A 21493-nucleotide genomic window follows, 5' to 3' on the forward strand; every position below is an offset into this window, starting at 1 on the left:
CATCACAATCTCCTCATCAGTTCAGGATGTAATGATGGTTAATGATTGATGACAGCTTCAACTTGAGACCACTTCTTCTATGGTGTCATTTTTTACTGAAAGGCCTTTTTGTTATGGTACTGCCCCCTACTGGACTGGAGGTGCAGTGCAGTCATTTTTAATATCTCTTCAGACGTCACAGGTCTGATTGGTGTATCCTTCAAAAGACTTGAGTCAGTGGCATGTGGATGTGATAAGATTTGCAAAAGCGACAAGTGCAACAGCAACAACACAAATGCTAAAGCTGGAACTTGAAAGCAAAAGCAAAAAGACAATAGAAAAAGCTAAAACACAATAGCAAGAGCTACAAAACAAAAGCAAAAGCAAAATAAAAAATGCAGAAGTTGCAAAACAAGTGCAAGAGCAAAGGAGACAAATGCAAAAGCAAAAACATGAAAGCAAGAACAGAAAGACAAATGCAAAAGCTCCAACACAAATGCAATAGCAAAAAACAAAAACAAATGCAAAAGCCAAAACGTGAAAGCAAGAGCAAAAAGACAAATGTGAAAGCTAAAACACAAATGCAAAAAGCTACAACAGAAATGCAGGAGCAACAAGAAGCAAATGCAAAAGATACAACAGAAATGTAAAAGCAAAAAGAAAAATGCAAAAGCTAAAACAAAAATGCAAGAGCAAAAAGACAAATGCAAAAAGCTACAACAGAATTGCAAGAGCAAAAAAGACATTTGTAAAAGTGACAACAGGAATGCAAAAGCTTAAAACACAAATGCTAGAGCAAAAACACAAATTCAAAAGCGATGACACAAATCCAAGAGTGAAAAGACATTTGCAAAAAGTTACAACAGAAATGTGAAAGCAAAAAGACATATGCAAAAGCTACAACACAAATTCAAAGCTACAACACAAATGCAAAAGCTTCAACACAAATGCAAGGGGAAAAATACAAATGCAAAAAGCTTCAACACAATTGCAAAAGTTACTAGAGAAACGCAAAAGCTTAAACACAAATCCAAAAGTGACAACATGAATTCAAGATCAAAAAGACATGCAAAAGTGACAACATTAATGGGAGAGCAAAAAGAGAAATGCAAAAGCTACAACTGACTGAAATGCAAAAGTAAAAAGACAAGTGCAAAAGCTACTACACAAATTCAAAAGCTTCTACACCTTGGAAGTTTAAAAGGTGTTTTGGCTCTTTGCATTTGTGTTGTTGTGTTTACCTTCGGCTGACCCTTACCAGCCACCGTACCTCAGGCCTCAACGAGGACAAACAGGGAACCATTGAGTCTTTAGTGGCTGGTGTTGGTGCCATGGTTGGGGATGTTGCCCCACAGTGAGAAGGTTCCTGGTTTTAATCTCTGGTGTCTCTCTTTGTGGAGGATGGATGTTTTCCCTTTGGTTGCTTCAAAAACTATTCTTTATCAGGAGGATCGGTCTCTCCAGAATGGTGTGAAGGCATTTGAAATAAAGTTTCTGCTCTGAACGTACAAATAAGGAAATAAAGTCAGTCAGAAAGTGGATCTTTGAAAACATGCTCATGAGTTACTGTGTGGTAAAAGGATGTTTGTTACTTTTATCTGTTATTTTTTATCAGAATCAGGGTTTGGTTTGTCCTCAGGAGACATGTAGACCTCTCTAAACCTTGAAAACCTGCAGCGTTCTGCTCCATTAGAGACTGAAATCTCCTTCTAACAGCACATTGACTTCTCTGTATGTAAATGTGTAAATATACGGTTTTAAAGTGCGGTGTTCTCTGTTAGAAAGAGCCGTTTCCTCTTTATCCTGCAGCGCAGACCCTCTGCAGAGCCAAGCAGCCGCAGCGCGCTCTGTCTGGCTCAGCTGTCAGCTCTCCCCTCTCCTCTTTAATGATCTCATATCAAACCATCAGATGTAATAAGTCCTCCATAAACACTCCCTCTTCCTCCGCTCAGATTGAAGTTCCTCCCAACATCAAATGAAAGCTTCAAGTGTCCCGTATCTGCGTTAATATGCTTCTTTTTACAGCCTGTGTTCTGGGATTTGCATAGTTTGTCCTCTGTTGATTTATTGAATGTGTGCGTCTGGTTGGCCGCGCTGACAGTGGGCTCACTCAGGCCTCTTTATATGATAATGCAGCTTCGCACGGCTTTTAATAGAACTCAGAAATGTAATGGTCTTGCATAATTTTCCCATAAAGGCCGACACAGCTGCCGTTCCTCCCTCCTGATATTCGGCAGCTCTCCTTCAGGCGGCGGGGCTGCGTTCAGGAGCGAGACGTTTCTCAGGTGTTGCTCCCTAATCTGTTTTCCAAAGTTGACAGAGGCGATAACGCCCGGGACGTGATGTATTTATCCTCCACCCTCAGTGATAATGTCCTCATTTCATTTTTCCTCTGCTCCTCTCAGATATTAAAGCGATCGTGCACAGAGATCCTGACGGTGGAGCCGTCCAGCGTCTGCGTGAACGGTGAGTTGATCCTCCTGCAGGTTGGTGTTGCAGAAAACACCAAACACTGACACTGCGTACCTCAGAGGTCACACTGCTTCCAAACTTTTCAGTCCATTAAAGTTTTTCCTCTCAGTCAGATCGGCCCATGAAACTTTCTCTCCTGATGTTTGATGATGTCAGGAGTCTGAAGCTGTGACGCAGGAGGAGATAAACTCTGAAATGTTTGGCTGGAATCTCTGAAAGTTTTTTCTCTCTGCAGAAACCTTCGACATCGTCCTCAGAGGAAATGGCTTCTCCATCGGCTCCAGTAACGAAGGCGTCATCTGCAGCTTCATCGTTGATCAGCAAACCTTCAGTAAGTGATGGAAACAGCCGGAAACACAGGGTGGTGGTTAACAAACAGGGGGTAAACAGCACAGGGATGGACCCATTATAAAGAGATCACACGAACACAAATGTCCTGTTACCTGATGTTATTCAGTAAACATTACCCTGATTTCTAAACAATCCTCCAACTGTGTAACATGCTCGATGCTGATTGGTCCAAATCCCTTGATGATGGTTAATAACTTTCCCCCAGAGACAAACTGATCATAGATCAGATCAAATCAACCCAAACACCTGAGAGTGTAAGGAGAGCTAAGACTGTTAGCGTCTGCTAGCATCATAGTGAAAAACAATGTGGCTAAAACTGGTAGATTCTGTTAGTATCAAAGTAACAAACAATGTAGCTGAAACTGTTAGCTTATGTTAGCAACATATTAACACAAAAAAAGCCTAAACTGTTATCTTCTGTTAGCACCACATTAATTAACAGTGTGGCTAAAACTGTTAGCCTCTGATAGCATCATATTGAAAAACAACGTGGCTAATACTTTAACTGTCTGTTAGCATCATATTGAAAAACAATGTGGCTAAAACTGAAAGTGTCTGTTAGCATTATTTTGACAAACATTGTGGCTAAAACTGCTAGCCTATGTTAGCATCATAGTGACGAACAATAAAGCTAAAACTGTTTGCATCTCTTGGCATCATATTGACAAACATTATAGCTGAAACTAGAAGTGTCTGTTAACGCCATAGTGAAAAAAAGGTGGGGTTAAACTTTAAGCTTCTGTTAGCATCATAGTGACAAACAATGTGGCTAAAACTATTTGCATCTGTTAGCATTATATTTGCGAAAATTGTTGCTAAAACTGCTAGCTTCTGTTAGCATCGTAGTGACAAACAATGCGGCTAAATCTTTAAGCGTCTGTTAGCATTATGTTGACAAACAATGTGGCTAAAACTGTTAGCGTCTTTTGGCATCATACTGACAAACAATGTAGCTAAAACTGTTTGTATCTGTTAGCATTATAATTGCAAACATCATGGCTAAATCTTTAAGGGCCTGTTAGTATCATAATGACAAACAATGTGGCTAAATCTTTAAGTGTCTGTTAGCATTATGTTGACAAACAATGTAGCTAAAACTGTAAGCATTGTATTGACAGTCAATGTGCTTAAAACTGTGAGTGTCTGTTAGCATTATAGTGACAAACAATTTGGCTAAAATTGATAGCTTCTGTAGCATTATATTGAAAAACAGTGTGGCTAAAGCTGTTAGTGTCTTTTAGCATCATATTGAGGTACAATGTGGCTAAAACTGTTAGCTTTTGTTATCATTATATTGGTAAACATTGTGGCTAACACTGTTGGCTTCTGTTAGCATCATTTATATTTGTTTACATATCTATACCCATCTCTATATGACTGTTTATCAGTATATCCAGAGATCCATGCTGCAGCTGAGCAGTTGAAGGAAACTTTAGGTTAGCGGTTGTTTTTTTTGGGTAAGCAGCTGGGTAACTGTTGAATGTTAAGAAAACATTAAAATGATAATTAAACAAAGGGTAGACCCTCTTTAGTAACTACCTGCTACTACCTCCTCCCTCACTTTACACAGCTTCATTGCAGCCGGTGGGTTTCAGTACAACTTTTTCTTTTCAAAATAAAAGCATTGTTTGAAAACAAAGGGAGTTCCCCACAGAAAAGAATGTATCAGGCTTTTATTTTGAAAACATATTTTCACATTTATAGCTTATGCCGAACCAACACAGACCACTTCCTGCTGAGAAACTGATTGAAACTGTGCAGTCTGTCAAACACATGCAGTACCTTAAGTGTCCACTAGATGCTGTGTCATAAAGTGAGTTTTCCCCATAGCGCCCTGTGTTAAAACTTTTATTATAAGGTTTTAAATATCAGATAAATATTTTTTTGTCTGTACCTTAAAGCTCCAACATTATTTAACTAATACTGTAGCATGGATTAGCCGCTACCTGTACCTGTGCTCACCTATCAGCTAACCACTTAGCCTCTAAAATTTAGCTTTTAGATCATCATGGTTACATTTGCTTCTATCCAGACTGAGGCTTGTCTTACACAGAGATATTTATTGATTTATTTTGATCACATTTTCTGGTAATTGTATCTGTTCTAGTCGGATATTAATGTGTGAAGCAGCTTTCAGGAGGACTTCCTCTGCTAGCTGCTCGTTCTGTAACCTGCCTGGTGGAGCTGGCCCTGATGGAAACGATGGAGGAAAACAAACCGTGGCGCCGTAATAATCTCCTCTCTGATAACAGCTCCCTGTCTGTATCTTTATGATCTAAATTGGAGAGAAGAAAGGAGGCTATGTAGGTCACTGTGCTCCTTATTTTGAGCTCTCAGTCTGTTCTGCAGAGAAATCCTTTTTCAGGAAGCTAACAGGATTTGGCACCCAAAGCCAATCTTTTAAAGCTCTCATTTGGCGGCGGGATCCGCGGGATCGACGGCTGCCAATGACAACACTTCCCTCCTTGACGAGTTATTTTTGATTTTTGCCACTTGACTGAAACACTGGAGCATATTTATTTTATTCCTTTTTAAAAAAGAACTTCATGTGATTCAGGAAGTGGCCGTTAGCAGATGTCTTCCTGTTAGTCCTTTCTCAGTTTAGACCGTCTCACATTCGCCCACTTGGGGCTATTTATTCCCTTATTGGCTCCTGCATGTGTTCAGTGCAGACCTTTGGAACAGGGGGGGCAGTTTATAATTATGGACAGGCATCATGCTGAACACACAGCACATATGTGGAGCAGATGCTTCGGTCTGCGAGCAGACAAGCAGCAAAAAAACACAGAACACCACAACCCAGCGCCGCGGCTGAGGACGACCAGGCCTCTGTCTAACCTGACCACCAGCACACACACATTCACAGCCACACACACACACATTTACATTCACAGCCACACACACACACACACACACAGTCCAATCTGTCATCTGTTCCTTTTTTACTCTTATGAAACTCAGCTTTTTAAAGACAGCTCACATCAAACTGACGACTCAGAGATCGGATGTTTGGGTCACTACGCTCAGGAAGTAAAAAGTCCTTTACTCCAAAATCTGCATCAAAACAATGATTTAATACTTAATGACTCACTGATGAAAACATTATAAAACTCACATAGGTCTCTGCTCTTCCTGTTCAGAGCTTCACTTTGGATCGTCTTCATATTAAAGTTAAGAAGAACCATATTTTGAGGAGAGGGCGGAGCTTAAAACACCAAACAATTTTACAGTTTACAGTTGGAGCCTGAGGCTGATTGAGAAGCTCCTAACGAGCTCGTTAACCACTGAATTAAACACAGCCTTATCTCATAATATGGGTTGATAATTAATCAGAAGCTCCCACATGTCTTTCAAATAGGCCACGCCCCTTATCCTCCCACAGATTAACCTTTGCTAAAGAATGCTAAAGAATTTGACTCTAGTGGACACTCAGGGAACTGCAGTTTAACATGAAGCTTTATGGGGACCGACTCACTGCTGGAGACAGCCTCTAGTGGACACTTAGGGGACTGCACAATTCAAGTTTTAGTGAAATTCCTTTGCGCTTGAGATAACCTTTTTATTGTTTTAGTATTGTTGAACATATTACAAAATAAGCACAGATTTTGTTCGACAAACTTAAATTTTGGGTTTGTATTTTTATGTGTTATTGCATATTATTATTATTATTATTATTATTATTATTATTATTATTATTATTATTATTATTATTATTAAGGTTAGTAATTATAATTATTATTATTATGTTTTTCTAAAATTATTCTTAATTGTTTATTTTATTTTATTTCATTTTTTTCTCTCTATGTATTGTTGTATATTTTTTATTTCATTTCTTAATTTTTTCTATTTTCTTTTTTACAGAGTGTACAGCTATTATTATTATTATTATTATTATTTTCTTGTTAATTGTTGCACCAACACACCAAGTCAAATCCTTGTATGTGCAAATGTACTTGGTTTTAAAACTTGATTCTGAATCACCAGTTATTCTGTAAAAAACAACTCAAAACAAAACAATGCTTGAAAGTTGGGAAATATATTAATATCTCTTCTGTTTTAATGGTATGTTTACTGAAAGTACATTTTGACCAAAGTTTTGTTGGATGCTATCGAGTTTGTATTATAGTAATATTTTATTATTTGTAAACAATACAAAACATTATAACCACAGATTTTGATCTACAAACTAATATTTTGGGTTTGTATTTAATGTGTTATTGTGTATTTTTATTATTGTTATTTATACATTTTTTTAAAATTTCTATCAATATTCTCAGTATTTTATTTTTTCTATTTTCTTTTATTTTTTCTTTATATTTTATTTTGTAAATTTAGATATTTTATCTTAACTTTGCTTTATTTTATATAACAGAGAGTAATATTTGTCTTTCTGCTGTTTTAATGTTGTGTTTACTGAAAGTACATTCTGACCAAAGAATTGTGGGAAATGGAGGAAACGCTATTGAGTTTGATCCTTACCTTCTTCTCTCTTCTCCTGCAGATAACAAGCCCAGTGTGGTGCGTAACGACTACCTGCTGTGTCCCGCGCCAAAGCTCTACGAAGTTGGACAGTAAGTGGGCGCTGTTGTTTTCTGATTAATGATCATTAATGAATCAAACTCATCTTTATTTATAAAGCTGCTTTCATACATTAAAACCTGCAGCTCATGGAGCCTCACAAGGAACAGAGACGATAAAAAACAGAGATAAGTGAGGAGAGGAGTCAGACTTGAAAGTGATGAATAAATAAACAAATAAGATAAATTAGTAAAAGGAAAAGAAAAAGTAGCAATAATAAGGGCTGAAAAGAAATTAATCAAAGTTAAAGGATGTCAGAGAGCGCCCCCTATGTTGGAGTTCAGGTATCGGTTAGAGACTTTATGAATGAGATTTAATGTTTTTTTATTTTTTTTTAGTTTTTTCATTTCATTTTTTTCTTAAGGGGAGCTCAGCCATAATAGATAAATATTTTTTTTCTTCTTATATTTTATTTAAATATTTTTGCAATTTTTTTTTGGAAAAAATAAATAAATAAATAATTTAAAAAAAATTAAAAAAATATAAAGTTATTATGATGCTAGTTTCCTGTCATATCTGATATGTTCCCCATATGGACGGGTGAATTTTTAATGACAGACCTTTTTATGACAGACAACATCTTTATTTATGTCTGCTGTTGAAAAGTAAGATTTTATGAATTAAATCAAAATATTTTCATAAATAAAATCCAACCTTTGTTGATGTTTTAGTAAAATGAGGAAGTAGCAGCTGTTTGGTTGGAAGCGACTGAAATAAGAGCACACACACTCACACACACTTCCTCTCTTATATATTTAAACTCAGACTATTTCTAAACCCTCGTGTGCTGCCTGTTATCCGCGTCGTTTTGTTTCCCTGACTCAGCCGCGTCTCTTATTTGCCGGAGAAGTTTCCACCTCGTCTTTTTCTGTTTTACACACACAGATTTATCCCGTCGTGCTCCTTTTTGATGCTGCAGATAAACACTCCTAAATCTATAAATCATCTGTATGTTGAGGAGTGTGTGAGCGGGTGAGGAGAGGAGTAAACAGTGTAGAAAAACACTCCATACATCCACCCGCGAAGATTTAAGTGAAACTGTAAATACGAGCTGAATCCTGGGAGCAGAGCTATTGTTTGACTTTAACGTCATCTCTTCTTTAATCCAGAGCGTAACAGATGATCGCTAAGGCCTTCTAGATGGAACAACAGATTTTAATGTCCCAGATTTAACACAATCCAATCAAAAATGTATGATTAGGAGCTCCTGCGCGTCCCCTGCCTCGCTGACAGATTAGGTTTCATACGAAGCTGTAGCTGCAGAGATCAACCTGAGCTCACCTCAGATAATCCTTCACTCGCCGCCCGGCGCCGCCCCACGCCGCGCAGCACAACATGTTTATGAGACGCACACACAGAGGAGGAGGAGAGGTTTATTTACAGGGGATAAAAACATACATCAGACGGGACTTTGTACTTTTACTCCAGCAGGAAACGAGACATCTTTTTAAAGATCCTCTGATACACAAATCAAAAACATCAGACACAGGATAAAGGACGTATACACACATTTATTCAACCTCTAACACACGTTTCCCTCTTTAAATCCTTCACTCTGAAGTCCAAAACATCAAGTGAACAATAAAAGAAAAATTCATCCAGCTCTTTTTCGCATAAACCAACACAACTCCAAGTTTTTTTTTTCATGTAATAAAAAATATGAACAAAATTAAATCCTAATAAATAAGACAACAATTGAAGAAGTGTGGTGATGGACTAATAAAAGGTTAATTAAAAATGGAGACAGGATTATAAAACTCCCAAATTAAAGATATAAAAATACAAAAACTGTTAAATTTAATAAAAAGATAAATAAAAAAATAAAATAAAAATGAGTGGGTGTAAAATACTGGCCCGTCTTTTCTTTTTTAAAGGATGTGAAAATAAATTAAATAATTAACATGAGAGGAAAGATTACGAGAGCAAGCCTATTTTTCCAACTATAAAATAAAGTCTGAGCTGAAACCCGTCACGATAAATGTGATGTTTTATTTTAAACCGATGATTGATGTCTTGTTTGGTGAATTCATTCAGGTTTCTCTGCAGATCTTCTGCAAAATGATCCAAAAGTGATGCAGCTACACCTCACATAATGAAGATAAAACATGCTGCAGGCAGGAAGTTGAACAAATCTTTGTTTTTATTTTGATGCATGTGAGATTTTGCATTTGTAATAAGACACAGATATCCCTAGAAATGTCCCTCGACATTTATATCACATGACTCCTTTGCAGCCATAAAAAATATTATCAAAACAAAGAATTGTTATTTTTCTCGCAGAGGGTATTGATGATTAAAGACACTGACACTAAATAAAATCCTGTGTTAACATTTAGTTGAACTAAATCTTCATCCCATCTGTCAATAAAGCCTGCCACCGCTCTACTTCACCTCCTACAACATCAACAGCCCACCAACTTTCCATGCACTTGTGGCTAACCTCAAGTTTTACAGCCCTGGGAAGATAACTACATCTACAAAAAGACTAATCTGGAAGAAAATACTGATTTTAATTCTGTGTGGATGGATTCATTTCACTGACAATGTGCCAGACTGATATAGAGACTTAGTGTGTGGCAAAATTCCTCAAATTAAAAAAAAAGACAAATCAAAAATTTGACATTGCATAATTATTTTGTAGTTGAGTTATTTTTTTATTTTTCTTTCAAAATTTTATGAACTTCTTTAAATTAAATTAATTTTTTTGAATTTTATTATTATTATTTTGACTTTAAAAATTTAGCTTTTTTTGTCAAATTTTATAAACTTCATTACATCTAATTCATATTTTTGAATTTTATTATTATTATTATTTTATTTTTTTTTTTAATTTAGCTATTTATTCTAGATTTTTTTCCAAATTTTATAAACTTCTTTAAATTTAATTCAAATATTTGAAATTTTCTTTTTATAATTATTGTTATTATTTTGAAATTTTTGTATTTTTGTTTTTTTTTCCCAAATTTTATGAACTTCCTTAAATTTTTTGATTTTTTTTAAATTTAGTTTTCTTTTTTGGAAAATTCCCCCAAAAATGTTTTTAGAAATGTTGCAAAATTTTTCAAATTTTGGAAATTTTAAAATAATAAATGTTTCTCAAATTTTTTAAATTTCTAATTTTTATTTTGTTTTGCAATTTATTCAAGTTTCAAAATTTTTCTAAATTTGTAAAAAATTATTAAAAATAATTCATCACATGTATAATTTTATAAATTCAGAAAAGTTATTGATTAGATAATTAATCTCTAGATTTTAAAAACACAGACAATTATTCTGATGAAATATTGGAGGAGCTGAAACATGTCAAACTTTTGGTTCCCACCAAAAAGGATTGGACCTCAATTGATTTAAGTCATGTGACTTTGGAGTAAACCATTGTTGGTTTACACAGTTGATACAGATTTCTCTGACACATATAAAATGAATTATTTTACTTATATAGATTATTAAAATATTTTTTAAAACACCTTTTCTGTGTTTGATGATTATTTTGAAGAAATAATACTGAAAATAATAAACAAAAGTTTTAATTTGTTGAGCAAACTTAACATTTGAGAAATCAGACTGCACTTGGTAAATGATGAACCTGTTAATCTTCTGTATTAAATGAAAGTGAAATATCATCCAAACATTCAGACATAAACATCCATCAGTGAGGAAAAACGTCTGAGCTCAGTGACATGTTTGGTCTGCAGAGGTGTGTCTTTTCTCCTCCTGTTTCTTTAATCTGCTCTCTGTGATAAATGAGGATCTTGAGATGTTTTAAACTCATATTTGAAGCAGCAGAAAAAGCAGAGTTTGAGAATCTGAGACCTTGAGAGCGCGTCTCGCTGAGGACGCAGTAAAAAGGTTAATGCGAGCGTCTACATCTGTAAACCGGGGCCCGGAGCTGTGACGCTCGGCGCTGCCGTTTGCAGACGGCCTGCTTAATTAACTCTTGGCTGCCGATGGTGACCCATTAAGTAGTTAGCTGCTACGGGCGGTGAGTAAACACATCTGCTGGAGGGGCTCTAAAAGGATGTGCGACAGATGCAGCCATTCCCTTTTCCACGCTCCCCATTTAAATAATTCACCACGCGCTGACAATCCCTGCACCCAGGACCACCTGCATGGAACGAGGAGCCCCGGAAACTTCCGTCTCCGTCCATCTGTCTGCTTCTGCTCCATCACCGCTCCCGGCGCACAGGGCGCTCCGCTAACACGGCTCTACTCAGCCGGAGAAGAATCGCCGTTTCGCTGCACATCTCTGAGCGTGTTCTGTTACACGTGAGGCCTCCTCCTCCTCCTCCTCCTCGCCGCTCCCGCCTCGGTTTGTGCCCTGACCTCTCAGAGATGTGTTGCTGGGGAGCATATTTCAGTTTGAGCAGCAGGAGAAGAGCTCAGCTGCAGCTCGGCGTCCCGGCGGGGGCTCCACATCCAGCCTGGACGTGCAGGAATCGCCGCGTCCTCTCGCTCGTGTAGGAGCACTCACAGCAGAGGCATCATCTGTGCCGACAGCTGCGGCATCAGGCCTGAAACTCTGGCATCTGCTGACGCCCTTCCTCCCCCTCCTCCTCCTCCTCCCCCTCTCCGTACATCCCGTCAGGGGCCCCACACACCCTGCTGGGGCCCGATCAGGAGGTTAAGTGGCTGCGCCCGTGCAGCAGCGTGTCCTCACCTGGTGTTTTCACAATAACGGTGGAGGAGAAAAGATAACTGAGGGGGGGGCGACACCTGCTTTACATCGCAGGTACAGTAGCTAATGCTAATGCTAGTCAATAATTAAACAAGCTGTCCCAGGGACATGGCTCCATCTGCTCCAGCGGGGGATGAAGATGCTCCTGATGGAGCGGTCCCTCTGCGGTCTGATGAAGACGTGATGGAGGAGAGCAGCATGTGAGGAGGGTGGAGACAGGATGGACACTTCCTTTTTTTTCTTCTGATTTTTGTCTGTTTTTTTCAGTAGTCGGGCAGTTTATTTATCATAAAGCCTCTTGACGTATAAAAGAAAATGTAGCTGTGAAGCTTCTGCATATGGACGACTTATTAATCATATTAAAGCTGTTAAAATCTGCCCTCAGAGGAAGCTTGTTCAGAGTAAAGTCGAGGCCCGAGGACTGAGCCCTGTGGTACGCCTCCTATCAGTGAAGCTTGACGTGAAATCTTCCTCAGAAGCAGTGACGCTACGACCTGTTGGATGAGAGAAAGACCCAAACACAGGATCAACCAAATCACAAATGTTCATCTAAAAAATGTAATTTCTCTGGTGTTTCCACAAAAAAAGTTTTCCTACCAAACAATCAACTGCCAGTGATTGCGTGCTCCATTAGGGGTCCCGGGTTTGAATCCAACCTGACCTGTCGCCCTGTTTCCTGCTCTATCCACTGTCCTGTCCTGTCCTCTCCAAGTGACCTATGGCTAAGCCACACCCCCTTCACTGAGGTTGATGATTTTTGGGGACAGATAGATCCAAAATCCAAAGTTCCAACCAAAACTCTCACAAAAGAAACAAAATCCAAAAACACAAAAAATGCACAAGGAACCAAGAAGCACAGGAAGCAAATGAGATGGAGATAGAGAGGAATTTACAAAGATATATATGCTACTGGGAAATCAGCCATCTTTGTTGTGGTTGTTCTTTCTTTTTCTGCCATTTTATTGTGTAAAGACAGTTGGCAATCCAACCTTGAGGCGCATTACCGCCACCAACTGGACCGGAATGGCTTAACTGGAAGTTGTGGCTGCGCTTGCAACCTTCACCTGAAACTTGAAGTGCGCATGTGGTGACGTCAGCGTTTCACCCTGAAACTCTCTGCTCTGTGTTTATACGAGGCTGGATGGAGGAGTGTTTTGAAAACTCTCCACTCTGGAGAGTGTTTTCAAAAGTTTCCATTTTTGGACAAAACGCAACAAAATGTTATCCGATTTGACCATTTCTGGCGTCGTGTAAACGCGGCCTGAACCAAACACAGGGAATACATTTAAAACAGAAACACTAAGAATTATCACAGAGATACACACGATAAATAGCAAATCAAAATCTCAAAGAAATAAAATATAAAGTCAAAAACAGGAAACACAGAACACTCGACAAGAATAACTAAGATAAACACAATACAAGAATCACAGAACTTCAAAATCCAAACCCCAAAAAACAGAAACACAACAAAAACAAAACAAAACATGACATCAAGTCCACATTGGAGGGAGATATGAATCATTTTACTGTTGAAGCTCGATAAAAAGCTTCAGACTAAATTTCCAGCTCCCAGAGCAAACCTGATAAACAGCATCTGGTTAGCATCAGCATCTCAGGCAACAAGATAGAGAATCAGCATTGGTCAGGACCAGGGTCTTCAACCTGTGGCTCTGGGGCCTCATGCGGCTTTTTGACTCCTTTGCAGTGGTTCTTTGTAGCTTTAAAAAATATTATTAAAAATAAAGAATTTTTGTTTGTCTAACAAAAGGAAGTGACAATTAAAGACATTAGCATTAAAAAAGATGTGTTCATATTGTGCAGTAAAGCTTTCAATTTTGGGGAATTTTTGAAGATTTTTTTTTTTTTTTTTTTTAACTTTTTGAGGATTTTTTTGGATTTTAATTTTTTGACATTTTTCAAACATGAGAAAAAAAATCAAATATTTTTTAGATTTTGCAATTTTTTTTAAATATTTGCAAGATTCACATTTTTTGAATTTCTCAAATTGTGCAAATTATTAAATTCCACTTTTTGGAATTTTTTGGCAATTTTTGAAAAATTTGTAAACATTTTGCAAATTTAAAAATATCATATCTCTTTTTTTGCTAATTATTGACATTTTGGCAAATTCTTGAACTGTCAAATTTTGGGGATTTCTTATACATTTTTGCACACTTAAATCACATGTTTTTAAAGTTTTGCAAATCTTAGTTTTTTTTTTTTTTTTTTTTTTTGCACGTGGTTAAATGACATTAATTTTGCAAATTTATGAAATCCATGATATAAAATTTTTTTTCTACTTTTTTAATATTTGCAAATTTATCCAATTTAGAAACTAAGACATTACATGTACAATTCTATGAACACAAAAAAACCTCTTGTTTAGAATAGTTATTCACAAGATTTTTGCTATGTTTTGAATTTTACACACTTTTTTTGTCTTTTCTGTGAAAATAAAGTAGATTATGTGGCACCAGAGTGACTGTAATCCAGGTGAGCTGAGGCTAAATGGCTCCTATGAAAGTAAAGGTTGCAGACCGCTGCCCTGGTCAGGACAAAAATATAACCTCTTTTTACCATCTTTACCAAGAGTGTGTGTCTGTTAGTTTGGAGCTACAGTATTTACACTGAATCATTCAACACAAGGTTTGACAACCTGTGTTATCTCAGCTATAACAGATAAGCTAATGAGGCTAAGCTCCAGAAGCTAATGTTAGTTTAACTAGAGCCCTTTGGCAACAGCTCTTTGGACCCTGAAGGGTGGATCCTGGACCTTTGAGCTTAAGTCACAGTTGTGGTTAGATAGATTGGTGTCATCTGTGAATAGATTGAGTCTGTTAACCTCATTTAAAGATGTTTTCTGTTGAACCTTTGTCCCGTTGCCCCCTCAGACGAAGCTCTGAGTGTTTTCAGAGTCTCAGTAACACCGACTGTGTCCTACCCCCTGTGGTGTCTCCCTCAGTCTCTGAAGAGCTGGTCCTCCATTTCTTAAAGTGCCTGTCACGTCTTTACAAACGCTGGAGCAGAACTTCCTCTGGTCCCCAGACTTCCTGCAGCGACCCCGTCGTCAGAACTTCGTCCACACGGACTCTGCAGAGCGATGACTCCTGGATGCCGAGTGACAGCCCTCACATATGCTGAGCTGTGAATTATTCAGCCTCCTCAATCTTCACATCTTTAAGAGAACTTTGAAAGCCATTAGCGTCACCATTGTCAGCCGCTCCAGCTGCATCACATCAGCCACGCTTAGCGTCACGCCGCTTCTTCCTTTCTGATGGATTCCTCCGCGAGTGGAAGGGGACGAAGTTTCTCCTCGGAGGACTCGCCGATCCGCCGTGAGAAGGAGCCTTCAGCCATTCAACTGGTGTCCCTGAGAGGCCGAGCCGCTTTCTGCTGCTCTCTGACTGATCCCCGAGCCCCGTGACAATCTGCCCTCTCATCTCCCATTTATTCAAACATCAGCATCCGCCCGGCGAGCAGCTGCACGCCGCTCCGAGCTGTCACTCAGCAGCTTTCAGCAGGATAAAAAGTTAAATGACAGAGAGACACGCTCTAAATCATTCATCCACATCCTTTTAATGTCTCTGTTTTTATTCTCTTTGTCTCTGCTCGGCCTCCTGTTTGGGCTCTTCTGTCAGGATTCACAGGGAGAGAAAAGTTAGAGCAACAAGCTCCGAAAAGTCAGAGATACGTGTCAGTATCCATCAGAGAGACAGGAAGTAGGAGTCTATGGTCCAGTTTTGGTGTTGCTGTGTGAATTGTAGCCTCAGTTTCCTGTTCTTAGCTGACAGGAGGGTCACCCGGTGTGGTCTTCTGCTGCTGTAGCCCATCTGCCTCAAGGTTGGACGTGTTGTGTGTTCAGAGATGCTCTTCTGCAGACCTCGGTTGTAACCAGTGGTTATTTGAGTTACTGTTGCCTTTCTATCAGCTCCAACCAGTCTGTCCATTCTCCTCTGACCTCTGGCATCAACAAGGCATTTTGTCCCACAGAACTGCTGCTCACTGGATATTTTCTCTTTTTGGGACCATTCTCTGTAAACCCTAGAGATGGTTGTGGGTTAAAATCCCAGTAGATCAGCAGTTTCTGAAATACTCAGACCAACAACCATGCCATGTTCAAAGTCCCTTAAATCACCTTTCTTCCCCGTTCTGATGCTCGCTTTGAACTGCAGCAGATCGTCTTAACCATGTCTACATGAATAAATGTATTGAGTTGCTGCCATGTGATTGGCTGATTAGAAATTAGCCTTGACAAGGTGTTGGACTGGTGTGCCTATGTGTCTTAACCTCTTAAGGCCCGAACTTTAAGTGCTATTAAACTTCAATATATATATATATATTTTTTTACTTAAATTGGTGAAATGTTGTGATATCACCAAAAGATGATATGGGCAGTGTCCTCAGATGTTGCCAGTAGGTCAAAGTTAAAAAAAATGAAGTATCATGGGTCTGAGAGGCAGAAATGTAATGTCCACACATGTGGACACAAGGGCTTAAGAGGTTAATTTTGCAAATTTTTGACATTTCAAACCTTCTTCTTTTGCATTCTATTTTTTTAAATTTTCAAAATATTTCAAAATTTCATTTATTTTGACATGTTGCAAAATTTCAAGATTTGTAAATAACTGAGTTTTTTTTCTTTTTTTTTTTTTTAAAAAAAATGTTATTTTTATTTTTTTTACAATTTTATCTGCATTTTTATTTCCATTTTTTAAAAAATTTCTTTCAAATTTAGTAGATTTTTTTAAGGATTCAAATTTGTCCTTTTTTTTTTTGGCAAATGTATTAAAAACCTTTCTTCTCCATTCTGATGCTCGCTTTGAACTGCAGCAGATCATCTTGACCAGGTCTACATGTCTTAATGCATTGCTGCCATGTGATTGGCTGATTAGAAATTTGTGTTAACGAGCAGTTGGACAGGTGTGCCCGTGTGTCTTAATTTTGCAAATTTTTTGAAATTTCAAAACTTCTTAGAGTTTTTCCAAATTATTTATGCGTTAATTCTTTTCTTTTTTTTTTAACTTTTCAATATATTTCAAAATTTCATTACCTTTGTCATGTTGCAAAATTTAAAGATTTGAAAATGATTTTAGTTTTTTTTTCATGTTTTTTTTTTTTTTTTAAATTTTTCTTTTTAACATTTTTCACGGGCAGTTGGACAGGAGTGCCTAATAAAATGGCCGGTGAGTAAATTGAGTCCGGCAAAATTATCAAGTAAATTTAATTCATCCTACGATTGATTGATTTATTGACTATTGTTTCCGGCCTAACCTTCAATGTAAAGTTGTGATGAGCTGATTTCTGTTCTTCAGCTGATAACTAACCACGGTTTAACCGTGACTGTGGAAAAACTGTGAAAAGGAGAGTTTGTATGTTTGGAGACAGAAAATCCAAACACATTTAAAGACTTTTACTCTAAATCTGTGAATCCAGTCTGAAAATGTGAAACCTAAAACCCTGACTCATTCAGGTCGCGTCCCAGTGTTCTGACTTTGTGATAATTCTCACTAAAAGAACCTGAAAACCTTTTATGGAGCGTTCCTCTTGGAGTCCAGTTGAAAAACCAGAAACAAACCTGAGATTATTGAAACAATGGGTTCACACTGAGCGTGTCCTCTCATTATCCCGCTGTCAGAGTGTGTGCATGAACCCAGCTGACTGGCAGAATAACGAGGCTCCTGAACTCCTACGACTTATTTAGACGGAGGAATCTGAGGCCAAAACGGGCGCAATTAAAACCCTAATGATGAACGGCACCGCAATTTCCATATGTCTATTACACCCCATCCAATTACTGCGGCTTTAATGAGAATGCAGGAAATGGAACGAGTGAAACGCCTGAAATCCTCCGACGGAGAGGAAGAGGAGACACAAGTCCGGGCGTGTGTGTGTGTGTGTGTGTGTGTGTGTGTGTGTGTGTGTGAGGAGGCCAGCTGTGAGTGTGTGGCGGTGTACAGGAGGCCTGAATAAAGAGGCGCTGCAGCAGAATAATAAGCGTGGCGCTCTTTGCCGTGCTGTGGATGTAGCCCGAGGCAGCGCCGTGGGCCGCCGGTCCTCCCGCGGCTCAGAACAGATGAACGAGCAGACCGTGTGTCCGATTCTCTGCAGAGGATTCTGATTATTCTGAGCTGACTCCTCTGCACCTCTCTGATTTACTCTGCATTAATATTTCAAACGCTAAGCAGGAAGTTTGAAACACGGCGCTCTCTGACACGCAGGCTCACTTGTTGATGCCTCGGCTCCTTTTGTTCCTTCATGGCGTTCAGACGGCGCCTGTTCTCTGACGTTAAAACCTCTCTCTGCAGTTTGGGAACTCTTTAAACATAGTTTGTTTCCTGGTTTTGTCTCCACAGGAAGATGGACGTCCTGATCAGCCTGAACCACGGGAAGTCCTTCATCTCCAGCGCCTACACCATCCACGCCTCCACCTGTGTGAGTCTGAGCGTCCTCCATCTTTAAATCATCTGTACATCACAGAAACACTCTAAAACATTCATTAGTTCACTAAAAGCAGCAATGATTTATTGATTTAATGATTAGAATTGAGGCTTTGCTTTCCTTTTTTTTGTTTTGGCTGGCTTCATAACTACGGCAAGGTTCCAAACAACTTAAAATATTACTATGACCAATTCAAGACACTAGATGGTGCAATTTTTACTTTTACATATACATTTAACTCCAAAGATATCCCAATCCAGTGACTGATTTCATATTTTTTTGCTTATAAACTCATTTAAATGTTGTTGACTCTGAAAACCTGTGAAGCTACTTTTTGTACAGAGAATTCACAGGAGGAACTGATCTCATTAATTCCCATCCTTACCGTACAGACTGCTGCTAAAAACTTAAAGTAAACTTGAAACAGGAGCCAAATATGTGAAGAAATGAAATCACAAAAAGGGAAAAGAAAAATGTGTAGCTTCAGTTCCTGATCAGAACATAAATGAAATGGTGGGCTCTATCTACACTACACGATTCTATGAGCTACTAACACTGTGTAACAAAGAGGTCAAGTGCAAAAAAGTGAAAAATATGAAAAATACTAGCATCCAATATTTCATTTTCAAGCCCACATTGGCTGATACCGAGAACATGCCAATTACATTGTGCGTCCCTAGTTACAATACAAAGCAATAAAAGAGACAATACAGTAGGGATGGGTTCCTTTAACATTTGAAACAATACAGTACTGATAGCAATCAGTATTGGTACCAATTTTTGGTACTTTTTGTGTTTATGTAGTAAAAAATAAGATTTTTTTAGCTTTAATTTAACATATTTATTCTTCAGTATCTAACCTTGTAATGCTGTGTTCATGTCCAGCATGGAAAATCCCCTTCTCTTCCACTCCCTCACAATCACAACGATGTGTTAAGGTACCTAAACATGTTACCTTTGGTTTTATGTGATTTGGTACCTGGTACTTTTGACAGAATTCAGTCGGTACCTATAAAAATACCTAATTGGATACCCATCCCTACAATACAGTGCTTTACATTTCAATAATATGATAGGATGTGGTGTGATATGACACAATACTAAATGTAGAGCAGTGTGATGCAGACAATAGGATAATGTACAATAGAGTGTGATACGTTTCAGTTCGATACATACAGTGTAGGGATGGGAACCTTTCACATTTGAAACTTAACGGTACAGATGACAATAAGTATCAGTACCAATTTTCTGTACTTTTTTGTGTTTATGTGGTGAAAAATATCAACATGTTTAATAATAGAGTACAAAACCTTTTCAATTTAACATATTTATTCTTCAGTATATAACCTTGTAATGCTGTGTTCATGTCCAGCATGGAAAATCAACTACTCTTTCACTCCCTCACAGTCACAAGGATGCATTCAGGTACCTAAACATGGTACCTTTTGGTTTAACATGAAGCAGTACCCAGTACTTTTGACAGAATTCAGTCCATACCTATAAAATTACTTAATTCGATACCCATCCCTACAATACAGTGCTTTACATTTCTATGACATGATACTAAATGTCGAGCAGTATAATACAGACAATAGGATAATGTACAATAGGGTGTGATATGTTTCAGTTCGATACATACAGTGTAGGGATGGGAACCTTTCACATTGAAACGACACGGTACCGATACCCAATACCTGTCACTTGGTATCGGTACTCAATGGTACCAATTTTCGGTACTTTTTTGTGTTTATGTGGTTAAAAAATATCATTTTGTTTAATGATAGAATAGAAAAACTTTTCAATTTGACATATTTATTCTTCAGTATGTAACCTTGAAATGCTGTGTTCATGTCCAGCGTGGAAAAATCCCCTACTCTTCCACTCCCTCACAGTCACAAATATGTGTTTAGGTACGTAAACATAGTGCCTTCTTGATTGAACATGAAGCGGTACCCAGTATTTTTGACAGTGTTCGGTCTGTACCTATAAAAAAAAACGTAAAAACAACAATACCCATCCTTACACTACAGTACTCTATGGTATGAAAGGATGTGGTGTGATATGATACAATTCTTAATGTAGGGCAGTATGATACAGACAATAGGAAAAGGTACAACAGGGTGTGATGTGTTTCAGTGTGATACAATACAGTGTAGGGATGGGTACCTTTCACATTTGAAATGATACGGTACCAATGCCCGGTACCTGGCTATCGGTACCGGCACTCAACGGTACCAATTTTCAGGACTTTTTTTGTGTTTATGTGGTAAAAAATGTTAATTTGTTTAATAATAAAATATAAAAACTTTTCAATTTGACATATTTATTCTTCAGTATATAACCTTGCAATGCTGTGTTCATGTCCAGTGTGGAAAATCAACTACTCTTCCGTCACTGTCACAAGGATGCGTACCAAAAACATGGTACCTTTTGGGTTTACTTTTGACAGAATTCAGTGGGTACCTATAAAAGTATCTAATTCAGTATCCATCCCTAATACAGTGTGATTGAATAAGGCATAATACAGGATACCAGGATCCAGGTTCTGATACTAAACAAAACCCTATGATAGGATCCATGACTGATGAAAACAACCACTGTGATAAATTGAATAACAAACACTCAGAGTAGCTTGTCTCTAACCCTCTGTGGTTTGTTTATCACCTCCTCACCTCCTCAGCTCCTCAGCTCTCTTACACAACCTGGTTTCTTGGTATTGCTCACGTTGTGGTTTTTCTACGTGATCCAAGAAGCAGAACTGTCTCCACCTTCCTCTACGACCGTTGTGTGAACAGAGATCACTTCATTCCTTTACACTGCTCTCGCTGTTTGTTATTTATACATATACATATTCGGTTCGGGGAAAAAATGAAAATTAATATATTAGGACTTTTATTTTGCCAATATCAAAATCAGGATTCTTTGTCATTTTTTTTTTGTTTATTATTTTTTTTTCAATTCAAAATCTTCATTTCAGTCTTTGTTGATAAACTGGAT

General features: G+C 38.0%; 1 protein-coding gene across 1 annotated transcript in view; it reads left to right on the plus strand.

Moving 5' to 3' along the window:
- Positions 1 to 21493, plus strand: part of antxr2a (ANTXR cell adhesion molecule 2a) — a 126348-nt gene that overhangs the window by 24635 nt on the left and 80220 nt on the right. The window contains exons 8-11 of the mRNA XM_074671183.1: positions 2385 to 2445; positions 2687 to 2782; positions 7304 to 7373; positions 18412 to 18490. Of these exons, the coding sequence (XP_074527284.1) occupies positions 2385 to 2445; positions 2687 to 2782; positions 7304 to 7373; positions 18412 to 18490 (306 nt within the window). The remainder of the gene's footprint in view (positions 1 to 2384; positions 2446 to 2686; positions 2783 to 7303; positions 7374 to 18411; positions 18491 to 21493) is intronic.

This window comes from Halichoeres trimaculatus, unplaced genomic scaffold (genome assembly GCF_033239565.1).
Source record: "Halichoeres trimaculatus isolate MK-OKI-2021-1 unplaced genomic scaffold, fHalTri1.1 fHalTri1_scaffold_5, whole genome shotgun sequence".
Classification (NCBI taxonomy): domain Eukaryota; kingdom Metazoa; phylum Chordata; class Actinopteri; order Labriformes; family Labridae; genus Halichoeres; species Halichoeres trimaculatus.